Here is a 14,973-nt window from a genome sequence, read left to right on the forward strand (position 1 = left end):
TATACCGCTTTCTTGACTATAATATACCGTATTTCATGGTAGAGCATTCAAGTAAGCTGAAAAATGCCAGTGGAAAGAAAAATGATCAAGATCTAAGTAACAACCTAAGGATAGTTCCAAGATGGAAAGGTAGCAGTGCGGGTAGTTTTAGTGAATTAAAATCACCCAAGCTAGTTACAGATTTATGCCTCCGAATAAACTTGTCTGTCATAAAAGGCAAAGTTAGTCGATTTTAATAGTCCCTAGCTTCAGAAAGGGCCGCTTCGTCACTTATGTGGTTCAGTTTCGACCACTTTTCCGAGAGATTGGAACAATAAGTTCATGCGTGCATTTCTTTTTAGAGCCTATCCTGTTCGGTAGCGTTGTCGACTTATCGGCCAATTCGCTATATCTTTTGGTCATAAGTTCAATCCATGTGAAGTCGGGAGATTCGCCTTATAGCATGTGAAGCCATCGTCGCTCCAGTTAGCCGTCGTGAGATCAATCTTGTTAGCGAGTTATCCTCCGCGTAGATAAGATCATTGTATCTCTGAAGACATTTCCCCCACAACTTCTCCATGATATGTGCGCTATACCTATTCCGGTCAGGAATGGTTTTATTTAAAAGCGAGTTATGCTGCCAAGGACGTCGTGTCGATTTTATAACTAAGGATCTTGATCCGCGGATCCTCCGAAGAATTTTTGCCTCCCCTGCATGAGAAAGGACGATTCCGCAGCCTGCAAAACGACGAAATCTATGAGCGATACCATGACCGTCTGGCTGTGGATAAAATCCGGCTCAACAGGTTGCGGTGAGTGGGCCTGGTTGAGGATGATGCTACCCGGAAAGTCTATAAGGGCAATATCTATGGTAGAAAAGGAAGATGACGCAGACCCTGCTGATGGAGCGATGGCATTGGTGGAGCTAAGCGCAAAACCGGGCAGGCCTAGACCGGATTCCGGTTATTACCCCGTTGATGATGATGATTCGCGGTTTATACCCCTTTCATACTTCAAACTCAGCACTTTGGATCGCAGTAGATTAGTCTAACGTAGCGGTAACATGTTCTGTGTCATGTGAGCAAACGGTTTCTCTGGATTAAAAAAATTAAAATTATTTAATAAAAAAATTTATTAGATATAATCACATTGGAAACTGATAAATAACTTCTCGATCTTAAGATTCTTAATCCCAATAGTTAGTCTTCATGCCAAGTCTTAATTTTAAACAATTTCTTTGTTTCAAATAAAGTCATCGAACCTTTCTATTGAGTTCACCCACTCCTGCGAGTTCATGTACTTCACAACTCCACACTGTGAATCTATGAAATAATCATTACAATTGTCATGATAACAAGAGGAACAGGTATCGTCATCCGCGCACAGAATGGTTTCATTCAAGCACCCTCGATGAAGTGTGTCATTTTGGAGGAACACCTGGCATCCCTTATTACATATTTCCCTGTCAACTAGATCAGGATGCGTAAATACATCGCAGTCGAGGTCATTAAAAGCAGAGCAGGTGTAGCACTCGTACATTGGGTTAGAGTTGCAAAGCGCATCATCCCAACAGGGGAAACATGCTCCGATGCACTGATCAGGTTGACCGCATCCTCTGCGCACAATGTTTCCTGAAAAGATATTCCAAAAAATCTTTATAAATACCATACTTCCCCAATACCAAATACTGTGGGTATTGTTTGAACGTATCTTGGTTATGACAGCTTTAAACTCAATAGGTCTTTAGAACTTACCAAAATCACGACAGGAAAAACAGGAAGAGGTTCCAGCTGGACATTTTGTTACACTCACTTCACGGCCATCCAAAAACATACAGTTTTCGTCAGTTTCTGAATCGCATTCGTAACAATGTGTGACTGATATTTCCTTATTATTACAAAGGGACGTTTTGCAGGTCGTTATGTCCTCATCGTTGGGGTTGTATATCTTATCGTTGGAGCAGCCACGCCTAACATACTCAGCCTTATGCAGAACATAGCAAGAAGCAGGATGTCCAAGGAGAGATGTCATCTGACATTTTCCCATTTCGCCGTCCTCCACCTTGCCTAATTTGCAGGCAAGCATATCAGACACGCTAGAGTCGCACTCCCAGCAAGTAAGCGTCTGAACTGCTGCATGGTGGTTACAATAAGATGTCCGACATTGTTGCTGGTACGGACTTGGTGCGTAGTTTTCGTCAGAGGAACAACCTCGCCTAATGTCTGCCCTGGAACGAACATCCGTATAGCAGGTATCCTGTTCGACAAATTTTCTACACAAGTGGGAATCATCCATGGTTATTTGGGTTACATTCGCGCACCCTAAGCCATGACATTGGTAACAGGCAAGGCGGTTGGAAGGGAAGACATCAGCGTTGCATGAATCTGAATTGCATGTTTCTTGCTTGAATGCACTTTTTGGTAAATCGGAGAGGCATCCTCGGAACAAGGAACCATCTGGAACTATCACAATATTTTACATGACTAGACATATTTACTGAATTTATTGAAAAATCAAGTCAAATAATCAGAAAAAACAAGAATAGATTGAGTATGGTCACATGTTGTCCTTATAAGCAACACAGCATATTTAATTTTCAAAAGAAGGAAAATAGAAAGTCTTTGACAAGTCGGAAAAGTGGAATCTGCGCGCTAAAAGGTTTTTGTGTGTTTCACGAATCCAGAGATTTGCACATGAGCCGGGCACCAGATAATTTTCAGTCACTTAAAACAGAGGTCAGAAACTAGGGCATGTATTTTGCCCTCTAGGCATTGTGATCGCCAAGTTTGTCTGAGTAATTTACAAGTCTGCAGGGAGTGTGTAATGATGGCAACCTTCTCCTCACCCATCCTTTAACCCACCTTGATGGCCCTCCGGAAGGACAGCAAAAAGTTCAGCCGCTAAAGCCGAACCTCAAAGAAAAGCGTGGGACTTGGGTCCCGGAGTGACCAACTACCGTACAGGTCGAACAATCACGCTTGAAAGTAGCATCTGACGCCAGCACCAGAAAACTTCTAGATTTAAGGCCATCGGCAGCTGTCACGTGGACCCTGCCACAGGTTCCTCCCAAATAATAAAACTAGTGTAAACATCGGTGTTTCGTACTACCTAATTATAGGTTTTAGGATTCCTTTCCTTTAGTTTCAGACGTGATCCGAGGGAGGTACATTGAAAGCGATTGCCTGCGTTGCTACTTGAGGCGTCCATATTGACTGTTTTGGCCGCCAAGAGGACACTTGTAATACGGAGCAGCGGCTCCTAAGCCAAAGCAAAAATGTGGTGGAAGGGGGCGGTTTTGGTCAGCCCCAGGCATCTTCTCAGAATACAATTAGATATAGAGTTAAACTTGTTTTCAAAGTATCTGGCCGGATTCATAATGGACGTGGCTGCATACTCTAAGATAGGCCTTACCAGCGATCTATAGAGAATGATGGCCATCTGGGGTGTGACAGTTTGCCGGCCTATAATCTGTTCGGAATAATAGAATTCAAAAGACCTCCTTGTTATTTCCCTGCCTAAGAAGGGGATGTACTTGGCTTGAGGAAGAGTATAATTATTAGCTTTAATGAGCTTTGATAGGACCAATCTACGGGATTCATCGACGAAGAGATTAATCTGTCTCGGGGTAGATATGTGTATCTATATGTATGCGCTATTAAAGCTTGTGGGTAGTTTTTTTATGGGTGGAAGGGAGGCGCAGTCAATTAGATGCCTTTGCGCAGTTGAATATAATTCTGGCCGGCGAAGGCTATGGAAACCACTTGCAGAAGGGGGGGGTCTGCCTCAATCGTAGACTTGACTTTTGTCAGTCCTGACCTGGCGCATGGTGTATCTTGATGCAGGCAGCGCAGAGGAAGAGGTGAGGCTGGTCTGCAAAAGCCTTAGATGAACAGACCTTCGTAGAGTTGTGGCAAGACAAATCTAATGAAACAGGCGCCTCTACGGAAAGAGCTGACCATGTAGTCCAGTGCATCAGCAAAGCATAGGACGCGTTCATGCTTAGGAGGTGAAGAAGTTGAACTATCGGCCCCTGGCTCGGGAAATCAAAGAAATTTGATGTCTCGAGGGGGTGGTTGTAGTTCTCATCATATTGTCAGCTGCACGTACTGTACCTAAATCCCTTACAACTTACTTTGATGTCCTGGGACTTTCCAACAGTCTAGTTCAATCCATGCAGAAGTACACCATTCTGTATACGTGCTCGATGTTGCGGGCAGTTCTCGACGGATTCTCCAATTAACCTACCACTGGCCACTACCACCAGTGCCCCTTTAGTTTTTAGGTAGATAGGATCATCCGAACCTAAATGCTTTGCACTTAGTGCTAGTATTAGGTATAATCCGGCATCTGCCGAGACTATGATAACTCGGAATAATAATAAGGGCCCAACAATCTAGATTGGATCAGGGCCTTGAAGTGTGTTAAAGCACTTCATTCAAGATCGTAACGGTACACTACAGTACACTGTAGAGGCAATGTGGTCGGCAAATTATTACCCTGATTCGTCTCATGTACTCATTCACAGCTAGCAACTAGTATCCGACATCCAGTCAAAATTGCAAATCCCCCCATTGCCACCATTGAGATTTGAACCGCGACCTTCCGCTGTGATAGCCCAGTGGTGTAAATATTCTAGCCATCCGGACACTGACCTAACCTTTTACAGACCTGTATGTCTTCTGGACACGAGAGAGTAAATGTTAGAGCGAGTTATCTACAATAGATTCGTTCCGGTGGTTTCGAGCCAAGAAGGCCTCTCAGATCGACAGTATGGTTTCTATAAAGTCGGATCACCTAATTGTCCAAACTGAAATGGGGTCTCAGAGGACCCACAGCAGGTATTCCTCCACATTTCAAGAAGAAAGGAAGAACCTAGAGGAGACTTTAGGAGAGATACTGCTACCAGAAAATCTGTTGAAAAGAATGCTGGTACGTCAAGAGGGCTGGGATGTGATCACCATAATTACATGAGCAAACTGTATTTGCCGAAAAGAAACGTAAGGTGACCAAGCCGGACAACTCGGTGCATTCAACGCATGTTTGACAGTGGATGTTTTTCCCTTCCGTTGGAAAGTTGGAGACTTGTACTGATGAGCAAGGGCAAAGGCTACCCAGAAGTGACGTCAGCGTATCGTCCGCTCAGTATGTTAGATACAGCGGGGAAGCTGCTTGAACGACTGACTGACGCAACATGTGTTGCGGGAGACTTCTCACCAACAAAATATGGTTTTAGAGCAGGGTGATTCATAAATTAGGAAGAGGTCCCCACAGTCCCCACTGTCAGCGAATGGTGCTCCTTGTAATCCCCGATCTAAGAAACCCATTTTATTTTACGAGGTCTCCATACTTCAGGCAACCTATTCCGCATATTGAGGGACTATTTAAAAGGCAGAATGCAGGTAGTATCGGGGGCGGCTCAGGGTCTATCCTTGATCCGGACTTTTGGAGCGCCTCATAGGATAACTTTATACGACTCGAAATATCTGATGAATTGCATCTGGTCGGACCAGTGGACGATGTTACGGCATTGTAAACCGCACGCATGGTTGAAGAAAACTGAAGTCATTGTGCTGATCAAGGAGAAGGTTTCCACAGTCCTCCCTATTCAGCTTGGTGAAACGATGGTTTTGTCGAAACCGGCGGTGAAGTACCTAAGCATCATGATCGATACGAAGATGAGCTTCTTCGAGCAGATTTGCAACACCGCAGACAAGGCTGTGGCTTGAATGTTTGCAATTTGCCGGCTGATGTCCAACGTCGGAGGTCCCTAACCCAGCATGCGTCACTTGCTGATGAGCGCGGTTCAGTCCGTCCTGCTTTACGGTTCGAAATATGGGCTGCTTCCCTCAATTAGGAAATGTATCGTAAATGCCTAGCACAAGTACAAAGGCGGGGGCTCTGCGAGTTGCACCCGCTTATCATACCGAGAGTTATCGACAGTTATTCCAATCGCTCTCCATGCTGCCAAGCGGAGGTTCATATATTTCAGGAAAGGCGAGGGGAACAAGGAAGGTGCCGCTTGCAAAGGGAGAGACCTGACCTTCTACCCATGGCAGCAATATTAGAAAAGAGAATCGGGAGGTAGATGGCCTGCGCATCTCATAAGAAAGGTTCAATCGAAAGCCTGGTGAGGTTGATTAGCCTGGTGAGGTTGGTAGCCTGTCTGAGACAAGAGTCCGAAACTTTGTGCGTAAATACAAAGTGACTAAGTTAGAGTGAGCTGACTTTGCCCCAGGATGTAATATCTTAAGGTGCATGGACGGAGTCAGGGTGGTTTAAGTAGGAAAAAGTCCCTCCCGCTGCCGTGCCCAGCTCAGTGGCTTTTGAAGATTCCGACTTCCTCACAAAAAAAAAGAAATAGACGGACAGACAGACAGTAAACTGATTTTAATAATAAGGTTTTGTTTTACATAAAACTTCGCTACTTCGCAGGCATTTCACAAGTAACAAAAGTATAACAAAGATTTTAAAATTTACATGAAGGAACGCTCGGGATCGTCAAGCCATCTACAATAACACTCCGACTAACTGGCAAATTTTCAAGAATACCAAACGGAAAGCTAAGGAAGCGATCGCTGTTATCCGGTCTACTTCATTCTACGAGCACTGCCAACATATAGACCAACTCCACTTGTCAGTGTGACTGAAGTTGGGGAAGCAATAAAATGAATTAAATCAGGGAAAGCAACAAGATCCGACGACATAGTATCTGAGCTCTGGAACGCGAAGTGCTGAAACTCAACACTAAGGGTCAGTCATTCTTCAATAAAACACCATCTTCTTGGCAAGAAAGCATCATTCCAAACAGAAAAGAAAAGGCTGTTCAGCACAATGTTCAAATTACCGTCCTATCCGCTTGCTGAGTTCCAGACGCAATACACGCTGCGCAGTTATTCATGGGAAAACACCGTGAAAAGCTTCGCTCTCTCTACAATGCGTTTCTTGAGATGGCGTTAGATCATGTGTTATACGAACACATCTAGTATGCTTTGCGGCAACATCTAGTTACGACCCAAAAATAAAGCGTGAAATGTGGCGGGTATACCAAAACCGCTTCGTGTTTCTCGTCTCATGAAATATTATCTCAGATTGAATCTGAATAAAACTGCTTTTTTCGACCACCGATCTGAATGAAATAGGGACTACCGCTGTCAGTGTCAGTAACCTATCCAGAACTAAGCGATTTAAATATTATAAGGTAATGTAGTATTATGTTATGAGGTTGCTTCACGCAGTGAACTTGGATGAAGTGGAGTTCCAACATTTACCGTCAATGCCGTTCGTCCAGTTGCCCTCCATGGTTCTGGGTGTTGACGGACTATAAAATACAATGAACTGTGCCTCGCAGTAATGCAGGCGAAGATGGTATACTGGACAAAATCCAAAATGAGGATATCAACGGTCGATATGGGGTTGTACCGTGAACAAATTTTTGAAAGAAATGTTTTCGATGGTATTATGTGGTGATGTAATTCACACTAATGAAAATTCTTTTGTCACGATTGGTCTGAACATCAAAGTCGATCAGGAACGACCAAAGGTAGGTCGAAGCAAATGTGGCTTGACACGCTGAATGGCGACTTGAAAGCCTTGTTGAAGACTTTGGATCCTAGAGTGATTTTGGGAGTTGTCCTCTTACAATTAAAATGCTGAAAGTTTGAAGGATTACCATAATTTAGATTGATTCTAGCCTGTTTGCACAACAGGCCAAGTTCTGAGCCAGGTCCGTTTTGGAAGGCACGTGCACTGAAGTTTCGTTCAACGAGGATTTGTTATTTTGAATTTCTAGTCCCCTAGAAAAAACTTACAATTGTGTTCCTTTCATGACTGGTATCTCCTATTTACATACTTCAATTTATTTCGTTGGTTGGCACTAAACCTATTGCTAAAATCTAATGAATATCTACTTAATTTTCCTTCACTTGACTAACAAATTACACCTATTATCACTACGGTGTCTACATCAATGCCTGGGGAACATTCACTGCATGGAGTACATTTTCCGATATATTAATTCATCATAATCATGGATCAATACATTAATGAGACTTATCGGCAAAAATTTGTTAATATCTGGGAGATTAGCCAGTTTCTGATGTAAACGACCGAAAAGCAAGCGATTAGCTTCTGAAGCGGTAATATAACAAATTGAATTTCGTCAGGCATATCGACGAATAAATATTTATTTCATCATCATTCGGGCGTTCCCTTATTTAGTATGTATATCAGATTTGAAGGCAATTATCAGGTAACCTCCTAAAGTCGTGGTATCTGGGTCTGGGCTGATGCAAGTTTATTGATTGCAAGTGATATTCCCATGACCAATGTTGTATATCGTTGAGCCCCTTTGTACAGATTGAAATTCCAGAACTTGTAAATGTATATATTAGACAACTATAGCCGAATAAAGTACAAAGGGACTTATTAGCGGATGCCGAAATTTCCGAGGAATGTATATGACCGCCAGTTATACAGACGGATAGATCAATTTTAATTAGGTTTAGCTTTTGCACAAAACCTTTAAAGTGGAAAGAATGATGAAAATAAAGCGCAGCCTGAAATACTACTAAAGTCAAAATCACAAAGAGGACTTACTGAACAATCACCGACCAATGATCGCGTCACAGTGAATGAACAATGCACTCTGCCAATTAGACCTAAAGAATTACTTGCATTCATACCTGCACATAAAATTGAGCCGGGTTGGCTTAGCCATAATGCATTTAATTGCTCACAAGCCGAGAAATATGTACAGCATAACAACAAGGTAATCACAGAAGAACTATCTTTAAATTTTAGCAATTTGTTATTTATTAAACATATTTAACGTTGAGGACGTTACGTTATATTCGGCCGCCCCAAAAGAATTGCAAAAAGCAAAGAGTAGCCTAAAGTAGTTCCAAGTCAGAGAAGTACGATCCCTACTATTATATAAACCCCTCAGGGATCACCAGTGATGGCATTATAATTGTGTACTAGGTATTAGCCTTGAAAAAATTTCTCGCTGGAGGAAAATTGCTAATGACCGACACATGTCAGATTACACTGTCAGCGCCAGAGCCGGCGACAACTCTTTGCCGACACTGATGGGGTGATATGAGCCGAGCTTTGCCAAGGTGATAGTTGTGGTGTGTATCATGAGCCAGCCCCTTCGGGACCCTGTTCGGATAATTTGCTTTGAACCGGTATTAGTAAACCACATTGCTCCAAGTGAGCGCTGATCCGTCCGCGAGCATAGATCTGACTTCAGACAACTAGGGTAGGGACTACTCGCACGGCCGTTGCACACGATGTCCTGGTTAAACTTCCATGGCAGCAACAAAAAAGCAAACAAAACTGAGGAAATAGGAATGGAGAAGGTGGAGAAGGAGGTGATTGTGTTTGTGGTCGGCAAGAAAATGTGCCACAACGCGCAGCGAAGGAGGCAGCAAAAGCCACATAAAGAAGAAGACTTGCAAGGTGACGCGACACCTAGGGCGAGGACGGCAACCTCAGTACCATGCAGAAAAAAAGGAACACGGGACGCTACTTCGAATATTAGTCGAGTTGGAGAATAGTCGACCGTCATTACTCAAGCTGAAGAGAACAGGTTTTTCAGGAAATTCGCGTCAGTTGAGAAGCGTATGCGGTCTATAACGTTCCAGCTGAAAATCATGAGCAAATGCATGAAAAACGGGCGTATGGAACTGAAAGGATTAGTGTATTGAACTTTCTTTGCAGGCGGGCATGGAGTGCAACAAAAAACGTGCGAAATGCAAAAGGAACCGCGCCACCTGCTAAGAGTACCGTAAACATCAGACGGATCGCAGATGATTCTTTGAAAAAACAAAAAGAAGAAAGCGCATCTGAAGGTAACTTCAGGTAGTCTCCAGGGCTCAAAAGGAGAAGGCGAAAGGGACAAAAGGCAACAATACGCGTCGTCGTCTGAAAACCCTCTGCCCAAAACTAAAGCGGATACGAACGGTGGAGCGCCAAAAGAAAAGGTGAGCGGGACGAAGGACTAGATCTACTTATTAAACCGCGAAAAAAAGGCCTTTGCGCAAGCCCTTAGCGAAATCCTTTACAGAATTAAGCCAGAAGACAGCGGGATCATTCCGTAAACGAGGGGTTGACATAAATCCGAAAACAACAAGCAATGATACGTTCTATGAAGCGTTCAAAGAGCCAATGGACGAGAAGGCTCTGGTTACTAGGTTAGACTAACATGCTCTTTGAAAATCGGAGGTCTAGACTGCCTCACAGAAAAGGCGAAAGTAGAAGAAACCCTCAATTTCAAATATCCGGAGGCAACCAATACCCGAATTGGTGTCACCTCTGCTACTTTCGACGCCAAAGACTCGCTGTGTTAGAAGTTAACGAACAATACGTGAGCAAACTTCCTAACAGCGGGAAAATCAGAATTGGTTGAGTAGTACGTAGAATACGAATTAGGGCCGTCTCAAGCAAGTGTTACAGATGTTTATATTATGAACATATGTCTGCAATCCGCCGGGAACCTGACAAGAGAGCAGCATCTCGTAGATTCAGCCAGGAAGGCCATAAAGCGAATACTTGCAATGAAAAGGACAGTTGCGTTCTGTGCGGGGATCGTAACACGTCTGATGACAGCGGTGTGCATATTGCGGGCTTACAACAGTGTCCGGTCTTCAGAATAGATTTGGATAGAACTAGGACGGGATTAACATAAATATGCACCACAGGGCAACCTATCATAATTTTCCAGAGAAGTTCGTTACGGAGATAAAACCCTATCTAGCACCCATCAGTAAACAATACGGCTTTATGGCATCCCGACTTATCAGGTATCGTCGTCACCTGGGTGCGGGACGACAATTGCCTTAGGGTGTCTGCCTAAGGCTGGGAGAATGGCTTCATCTGGATTCGGTGTTTAACAGAAACATGGTCTCTATCTAACACCGAATAAGATGATGCTAGATTTTCGACGCAGGCTCCGGGGGACGTTGCTTTTGACACAGAGGGACGGGCTCTGGTTGGGGGGACTTTAACGACAGGGCATTTGAATGCGTTATGCCTCATTCAGACCCCAGAAGAAAATGGAATGGAATCGTAGTTCTAAACACCGGATCTACCCCAACGTTTCAGCGCACAAGCTGCGGAGAAAGCATTCCCAACCTATTCTTCTTGTCAGAATTACTGGGTTTGCTGGTAGACCGGTGGCGCGTTCTGGAAGACTTCTAGGCAAGTGACCATGAATACATCGCGTTTGAAGTGAATAATGCCAACTCTCGGTGAGCACCAGTTCCGCGTGACGTGGAACGTTGTGAAGGTGAACACCAGGATCTTATTAGAATCTCTTGGAGCAGATGGAGCCATGCTAAAGGACGCTCCTGATAACCGCAGTCTATATATTGGTGAATGGCGACAATTGCCGAGCTCCGGAAGGAGCGTCACAAACAACATCGCTTGACATTACACCTAAATAACCTAGCGGAGGCATGTAGCACAATGACGGAGTGGAGATCAATCAAAAGGATGCTACGCTGCGCGACAAATTGCTTATTGGACCTAGTCAACGTGGTGAACAGGGATGCCACGAAAACACTATTCGCTTAATGCCGGGCATTTCCCGCTTTTTTCTTTTTAAAAAAAAGTTGAAAGTTGCAGTCCTCTCCACAAAAACAAAAAGGTGACAGAATTTGATGGTATCCCAGCAGAGGTATACAAACTAGCGTCCCAACATTGACGAGACCAACTGCTCAGCGCTTCAACACTTGCCTGAAAGAGAACATTTGTCCTTCCTCTGGAAGGTGATGAGACTTGAGCTGATTACCAAAAGGAAAGACGACCCAGGGTTGTCGTCAGCATATGGGCCACTTTGCATGCTTGACAGAGCCGATAAAGTGCTAGAGGAAGTGCATCAGGTATAGGCATGTTATTTCACAAGACATTTGGATTCAGAGCAGGGAGATCCACAGTAGATACTATCATGCACGTCGTGGATGCAGTTGAATAATCGGGACTGATAGCCGCCGAGTTCAATGCGTGGTGCTCCTCGTAATTCTTGATGTCAGAAATGTCATAAGATGGAAAGACACTATACTAGCCAATACATTATTACCTCAGAAACCCCTCCCTGCGGCTAATGGAAAACATTGCGGGTCCGGCATCAAGCAGACAACGTCTTCAAATGAGTGCAGCGCAGTCTGTTATGCTCTACGGCGGGGAGATTCCGGCTGAGGTATATCGAAAGCGCCTTGCGCAAGTACACAGAGAGATAAATTTTGCGGATGGCATCTACTTATTGCGCTGTCTCCGAAATGGGCGTGATAATGATCCCGGAAGTGATTTCCGTTGTCCGGGAGAAGATTCAAGGGAGGTGGTTGCTCGAGAAGAGCGGCAATGTACTCTAAGTGAGTCGCAACTCTCTTAACAAAACGTGATAAGAGGCAAATGGATTTTGCGGCTCATTCAAAACTTAGATGCATGAGTCAATCGAAAGTAAGGTGCGACTGACTATTTCCCTATTGAGAAGGTTTCCAGTGTTTCCTGAGGAGGCACAATTGCAAAACACGCTGTTGACAGACTGCGTGTTTTGCAATGGAGTTGTGAATGACGCGGATCACTCTTTTTTCCCTAGCAGAAGGTGGGATGGGATTTGTCAGCAACTTTATTTAAACGCAGGGGAACTCTCTGTTGACAACATTGTCAGGAAGATGTCCTGACTGCGTATTGCGCATTCAGGTTCTCCTTATTTTAAGGAAGCTTGACCAAAGGAGGAGCTGGATAGCAGGGAGCTCTCTAAACTAACATTTCCCTTCCTTCTCTTTGCTCCCATTAGTGAAACGAATTCCCTCGCTCGAAGGCTCCCCGAGGCGGGAGAGCTGAATGGAAAAAGACCTAGGAAGAATAAAAAATGGCGGGAATGAGATAACTCTGAAAAGTACTGATGAGTTTGTATTCATACTCGTTCCATGTTTAGAAGAATACCTCGGATGAAAGCAAGATTCAATTAATATCTATCATTGAGGGATAACTTAGGTTGGAAAATTTGGGTTGTAATATGACCCAGGCTCACAAACGAAAGAAGATTCAGAGCGCCTGAAAATATGAAACGAGGGATGAAGGATAGGGAATTCATTTATTTACTGAAGTAACGCGGGTTATTATATCTTCCCCTAAGTGAAATGCAACTGAACAATTGATCGACTGTAGCAGCTTTTCGGGCTCCTTGTAAAAGGGATAATCTGCCTCGGTCGGTAATTATCAAAAATAGTATGACGACAATATAAGCCTTTTATTGGTGACTTCGATAAAGTATGACGGGTTAAGCTAACTGGAAAAATGTGACACAGGAGAGAGGAACAATTAACGTTGGATTACGAATAATTGTTTGGTATGCAATGGGTCTGAAAAAGGGGAGTGTGTTTTACTTCATTTGCATTTACTTAGTTTTTATTATTTACTCAATAGTTAACAGGAGTTTATACTACTATGCATTTATTACTTACGTATTACATTTATGCAACTGCCTTCACATTCGGTAACTTTGTCACCTTCACTCTGCCTCCAAACGCAGCTTGCGTCTTTAGTGGAGGAACACGAATAGCATTGAAGTGCAGCCACTAGAATCGAATATTCACTTTTAGAATGTTTTATGAAAAATTCGGCTAAAAAATATTTAACCAAAATCTACCTCTCAATATCCAAATCACTTGTAAAAACAGAAATATTTGAATACAAAACGGTTTCATAATTGCGTCCGATTTGCATTAAGGGAACTTTCACAATAACCACGTTTTGATACCCAAATGAATGTTCTACCTTCTGCTGATGCCTACCTCAAGGTTTATCTATCCTTATCACGGGGTATTTTTGCAATAAATTGGCATTAATGGTCACCGGCAATTAGATACAATTGCCAATCTATATCTACATAAATCCCAGCTTTAATGATTGTGCTATTATAGATGATATGAATATTGACATATATACATATTGTCAAGTTTTTCTTTTATAACCCCCTTTTCATATGAAGGGAAAACCTTCCCTCGTCACGTAGTGTCGTTTCCAGAAACGGATGAATTGCATGAATGCATTGAGTAGCATTGAAAATGAAGTACCGTTGACGTAGTTATTATACGAAAGTTTTATCAGATATTGGTTCATAAGAAATCAAACTCGAACATTGCAGTGTAGTATGCAAACAGCAACCATATTTCTGAGGATATGACATGCTCCAATCAGTATTTACCTAGCTATTCATCGGAGCGCAAAGTACATTATTCTGTTTTCTAGATTAATGCAGAAGCATGAAACCAAGAGATAGTATTCAAGTAAAACAAATCTTTGAAGAATATTACACACCGGCAAAAAAACGAGCTTTTTTTTCGGTGCACGCTTTCTTTTTTTTCAAGGCTTCCTGACTTACATATAATGCAATTTCTCCATTACCTGTGCCAATACGTTAGGCAAAATGCATTTAATTGTACACTGACGTGGGGCTCCACATAGGACTACTAGGAAGAAAGGTCATTGATAAGTTTTTGTTTGGTCAGTTATCATTCATATAATCTTTTGTAAATGTATCTAATTATATCATTACTAAATACAATTTAGGGTGTTGAGAGGTTTGGAGATTGGTGCGGTTTGGGCATGTAAATTTGGACATTGAAATGTATTATTTAAAGACTATCGTGAAGTCGGAATGAGATACAGAAAATTTTAAGTGGGTTGATGAAAAAGAAAACAAGTCGAAAACCAAAAGTTCGGCGCTTCAAGTATAAAGATTTTTGCGGATTTTTTATATACTGAGTCCCTATTGTATACGTACTTCGTATGTCGGACTGTTCAGTTTATCATGCTACTGACATTTTGTGTACATACGGTGTTTTGTAAAAAGTGTGTGCGACAGACAGACAGACAGTCTGTCTAAATAAGACTTAAAAAAAGAGAGTATCACGAGAGATTGCATAGCGTCCTGAAGAGCTACTGCGATCACTTAATGGGTATAGTGGGCCTACCATAACCAGGTCA

The 14,973-nt window shown here is 42.9% G+C and overlaps 1 protein-coding gene across 2 annotated transcripts; it reads right to left on the reverse strand.

Annotated features, from left to right (window-relative positions):
* Nucleotides 1-1,112: 1,112 nt before the first annotated feature.
* On the reverse strand, nt 1,113-13,753 carry LOC119658966. Of its 2 annotated transcripts, none has more exons than XM_038066846.1 (4): nt 13,634-13,734; nt 13,449-13,579; nt 1,734-2,441; nt 1,113-1,610 (listed from the first exon to the last, which is right to left on the reverse strand). In XM_038066846.1, exons 1-4 carry the CDS (start codon nt 13,708-13,710, stop codon nt 1,222-1,224), a joined length of 1,305 nt encoding a protein of 434 aa, XP_037922774.1. In that variant the 5' UTR covers nt 13,711-13,734; the 3' UTR covers nt 1,113-1,221. The 2 variants fall into 2 exon arrangements, with proteins under 2 accessions (XP_037922774.1, XP_037922780.1); XM_038066852.1 differs by having other exon boundaries at nt 1,114-1,610; nt 13,449-13,562; nt 13,634-13,753.
* Nucleotides 13,754-14,973: the final 1,220 nt, after the last annotated feature.

The sequence above is a fragment of the Hermetia illucens genome, chromosome 1 (assembly GCF_905115235.1).
Source record: "Hermetia illucens chromosome 1, iHerIll2.2.curated.20191125, whole genome shotgun sequence".
Lineage (NCBI taxonomy): Eukaryota > Metazoa > Arthropoda > Insecta > Diptera > Stratiomyidae > Hermetia > Hermetia illucens.